Source organism: Trachymyrmex septentrionalis, unplaced genomic scaffold, assembly GCF_001594115.1.
Source record: "Trachymyrmex septentrionalis isolate Tsep2-gDNA-1 unplaced genomic scaffold, Tsep1.0 scaffold25, whole genome shotgun sequence".
Taxonomy (NCBI): Eukaryota; Metazoa; Arthropoda; class Insecta; order Hymenoptera; family Formicidae; genus Trachymyrmex; species Trachymyrmex septentrionalis.
This window is the reverse complement of record NW_017305408.1, coordinates 2,283,284-2,287,751: the sequence shown is the minus strand read 5'-3', so window position 1 is coordinate 2,287,751 and position 4,468 is coordinate 2,283,284. Positions and strand designations below refer to the sequence as shown.

General features: G+C 30.8%; 1 protein-coding gene and 1 pseudogene across 4 annotated transcripts in view; both read left to right on the top strand.

The window, feature by feature from the left end:
• The window catches only part of LOC108748882 (protein shisa-5-like), a 7,026-nt gene extending 5,186 nt beyond the window's left edge, over nt 1–1,840 (top strand). For all 4 annotated transcript variants that reach the window (XM_018487283.1, XM_018487281.1, XM_018487284.1 and 1 more), the window contains 2 exons: nt 1,000–1,182; nt 1,407–1,840. In XM_018487283.1, coding sequence (XP_018342785.1) covers nt 1,000–1,182; nt 1,407–1,495 — 272 coding nt within the window. In that variant the 3' untranslated portion in view covers nt 1,496–1,840. The remainder of the gene's footprint in view (nt 1–999; nt 1,183–1,406) is intronic.
• Nucleotides 1,841–3,875: 2,035 nt separating this feature from the next.
• LOC108748850 overlaps nt 3,876–4,468 on the top strand; it is a 4,281-nt pseudogene continuing 3,688 nt past the window's right edge.

Sequence of the window (4,468 nt, the reverse complement as noted above, 5' to 3'; positions counted from 1 at the left end):
TGTGTGTGTGTGTGTGCACATATACAGGGCTATATGTATTTGAAATATTTTTATTTGAAAAATAGTATTTATAAGACAATTGTATTTTGTATTATATATTTCAACGCAGCACATGCAAATATTTTGTATTTTGTGTTTCATAGCAGCATATAAAAGTATATTTTGTATTTCAGTATTAACGAAAGATTGAAAGTATTTTGTATTTCGTATTTTGTAAATACTAAGATTGACAATTAATATTATTATTTGAATTACAAAGTACAAAGGACTTATTTTTTTTTATTTTAAATACAAAATACATAATACTTTCATGTGCTCCATTAAAATACAGAATACAAAGTATACAAAAACTGTGTTTTACATAAAAATATTTCAAATATATGCTAGTCCTATCAAATCTTTTATATATATATACATATATATGAGATTTGATATTAATTACCACTAAGCAAATATGTAGATGGAACACTTCGTATGTAGATTGATTTTTTTAATTTTATTTGATTAATGCACCTTCCAAATGCATTACATGCAATGTGTTCAAATAAACATTCCTTCCACATGTGCATATATTCATGACGTTAAGTGTAGTATTAGATTCGCCTCTATGAATATTATAGTTACTCGATAACTAAATTTTATAGTTAGTATATAGGTCATGTATTTTATTTATAGAAGCTTAAATATATAAATTTTTTTATAAAATATTACAAATTGTGTACAACCCGATTTTATCACCAATACATCATAATTTATTGTTTTATTTTAATCGAATAATAAGTTATTTAATAAAAGCACATTTAAAAAATTTATCAAATATTACTTTTTTAAGTTTAAGATCTATTTAAAAATTCTATATTATAAATTATATTTCGTTTTTTGTCCTGATTTCATTATAATTTTTAAGTCTTGTTGCTAATTTGCTCACTGTCTCTGAAACAAACTTAAGATATACTTGGACGTATCTTTACGTATCCGTTACACAAATATTTGTTGCAGACATTCAGACACCTGTGCAAGTAATTCAGTCCCCGGCAAATGTTCCACCAAGCTACTATACTAGCCAACCTACTCAAAATATTCCGCCAAGCTATACCAGCCAACCTACTCAAAATATTCCAACAAACTATACTAGCCAACCTACTCAAAACTATGTTCCACCATATCCAACGGATTTGACAGGTATCAAAATTTCTATATATACATTTCAGATTTTTTACATTCAAACAGTTAACATCTAACACATTTATGAAGATTTATAAAAAAAATATTTGTTTAACTTTTCATATGTTTGAGAATTGATTCTTTGTACAAGTATTTTGAATTTTGGTATTATTTTAATATCGAGGAAAAATGCAGTCTTTTCAGTCTCTCAAATAGATAATCATTTTTATTTAATTTTTTAGCAATGCCGCAACCCCCACCATACACCGACGAGGCATACGCTAAACAGGCTCCATACAATCCTGCTTATCTATCATCACATCTACAGTGATCTTTCAAGTTATAGTTATGATAACTAATGATTAATGATGGAGGATTTGTGATTCCTTTCTACCGTTCGAGCGATTCTCGTCGTCAGTCTCGAATTTGCGAACACCAGTACAGAAAAAAAACATTCATTGGTATTATCGCATCACAATTGCGATTTGTGTTTGTGCATACGTGCATGGACAATTTATTCGACCATAAATATTTGCACAAACTTTTTACTGTTTACAAAAAATGCATTTTTCTTCCTCGATATCTTACTAGAAAAATGCTAAATACTTTTATTATACTTTTACATATATTTGTTAGACATATACGTAATTCTCAGACTATGATTTATATAAATCTGTTTTTTTTTTTGAAGAAAAACGGAATAGGACAAATGAACAGAACAAACTTTTTGAAATACTCTTAATAAAATATGAATTTATAACAAAGAGAAGAGAAAATGTATATATAGCGTTTCCCAAAATGTGGGAATCCCGTAATAATTTTTGTAAAAACGAAAATATCGAAAAATGGTGAAATACATATTTCGAAAAAGCTACTTTTTGATATATGTATTGATCAACCGCTATCCACAGGTGTGCAAAGGCGGAAGGGATGATGGCACTAGATATCAAGTGGAGGCTTATCCGAAAGGCCTTTGATGGTAATTAAAATGCTGACAATTTTAAGTCGCTACAAACTCCATTCAAAAGTGGAAATTTCGTGCACCTTGACATTTTCATCACCCTTCCCATCCTCGTGCACCTTAAAACATTGATTAAATAGCACCGATGTCAAAAGGTAGCTTTTTGAAGTGAAACATGTGTTTCACCGTTTTTTTAAACCTTTATTTTTACAAAAATTATTGTGGGATTTCCACAATTTTGAAAAACTATACAGTATTAACTATTAAACTTTGTATAGTGTTAAAATATTCTAAGAAAATTGTATCTAATTGTAAATAATATTAATCTAGACGAATTTCTTTAAATTTTCTGTATTATTACTGCAGCGGTATATTGAATTATGAAATCTTAAATCATGTGATTCTTACGTTTTTTAAAGAGCAATAAGAAAGTTCTTTTATATGAATTGTTGTTTCATCACAAGCATCCTTGTTATTCGATGAAAGTGCAGGATCCAGAATAAAATTTTGTGATTTATTTGATCCAGTGAAAATCGCGTTATTATTCTCAATATTTTTGATATACAATAATAATCGTTATTAATTAATTAGGTACAGGAACACTTGTAACGTTCGTGATATAATTAATAATTCAATTACGTACAATTACAAATTGTCATCGATCGCACATGTTGCCTTCAATATGAACGTCTTCGTGTTAAGAATTTGCGGAAGTGCGAGTTTTCGTAAATAAACGCAGTATACTTATCGTTTCTGTATTTTTTTAAATCAATTTTTTCCCGGGAATCACGTGTAGGAAGCGGGCTTCGACAAATTATAAAGTCGAACTATCGATCGAGGGCCATCCGGCATTTTTCGTAGAATATAATAATTTACATTGTACAATGTAACAATTGTGTTATAATTTAATCCCTTCAGTCTCAAGTTTTATTCTTTTTTTTTCTTCAATAAAAGATCTAATTTTTTATACAATATCTTTTTTTTTATTATATTCGATCTATTTCGATAGTCTTAAAAAAAAAAAAAAGAAATAAAACTTGATATTCCCAGCGAGAGACAAATCGGCGTGAATATAATTTTGACGAGATTTAATATCGGACACAATGTTTTTTCCTATCAGGATTGGGCCCCTGTACTATAATTTATAAATATTTCTTAACCTTCTTTCTTAGACTTATTTCGATCTTACTGCACTAAAAAGGCACATATTTCCGCACCTGATACAAACGTTATTACAATCTAAGCGCTAATGATCTTTTCTCCACCGGTTTTCCCGTCCCGACGCCAACTACGTGTCGACACATACTATAAATATCGCTCCGTTATTAGGCTACGCTCGGTGAATTTATTTCACAATATTGAATGGATGACGATGATGCAACGGTGACGGTAGTGGCACAACGGAGGAAAAAAAAAACATGATTTCACAATTTTTTTTTTTTTCGCATTTTCGCGTACCGCGCATATATGTAAAATATATTACATATATTATGTACGAGACGACGTCTTGTCTTGTATTTACATGAAATATACGTAATATATTTCCTTAGATGCTAGTTTGTATAATAATTATCGTCTTCTATGTAAGTCTAATGCCTACGCAGACCTTATTAAGGCGATCAACTACGCGAACCTTTGTACAGTCGTTTGGAGAACTATGGGAAGTTTTCGAGAGGAAGAAATTGTTTAATCGGTCATAACGTTTTCGATATTTCGACGTTGTCGTTTTCGCCCGAACTATACTCCATGAATGTGGTATTGCGCCAGGTAAAATTATAACAATAATTCCATCTGGCAAAACCCGTACCGACAAAACGCGTAGCATTGTCATCAAAAATCATTACATGCTAATTATGTACAATAAAGCGCTGTCGCGCGAACTGTCCGTCGTGTAAATTCATTGACAAAGTCAATCTCAATTCTAAAGAATTCGCCTTTTCTTTCTCCGCCCTGAATAATTATAAAAGTATAAATATGATAAAAGGCCTGAAATGAAAAAAATGAGACGAGTATGAATCTGATCTTACTCTGATCTTCCGCTCAAATAGTTTTCACGTTAGGTACCTTTTCATGCTGACGCCCATTTTCAGCGTCAAAATAGGCTGCGATCAAAATTGACGCTGGACAGTAAAAAATGCATTGAAATAATGCAGTGTCATGTATATAGCGATTAATTTTGAACCGAGCGATCTGACGCTGGAAGTTGAACAAATGCAATTTCCGGTGTCAGACGCCAAGGGTCAAATATTGAGACAACGTGATCACGCTAATGCTTTCCAGAGTGTCTCATGAAATAGTATCTACAGTGTCTACTTTATTAGACTAAAATGCGATATCGATACA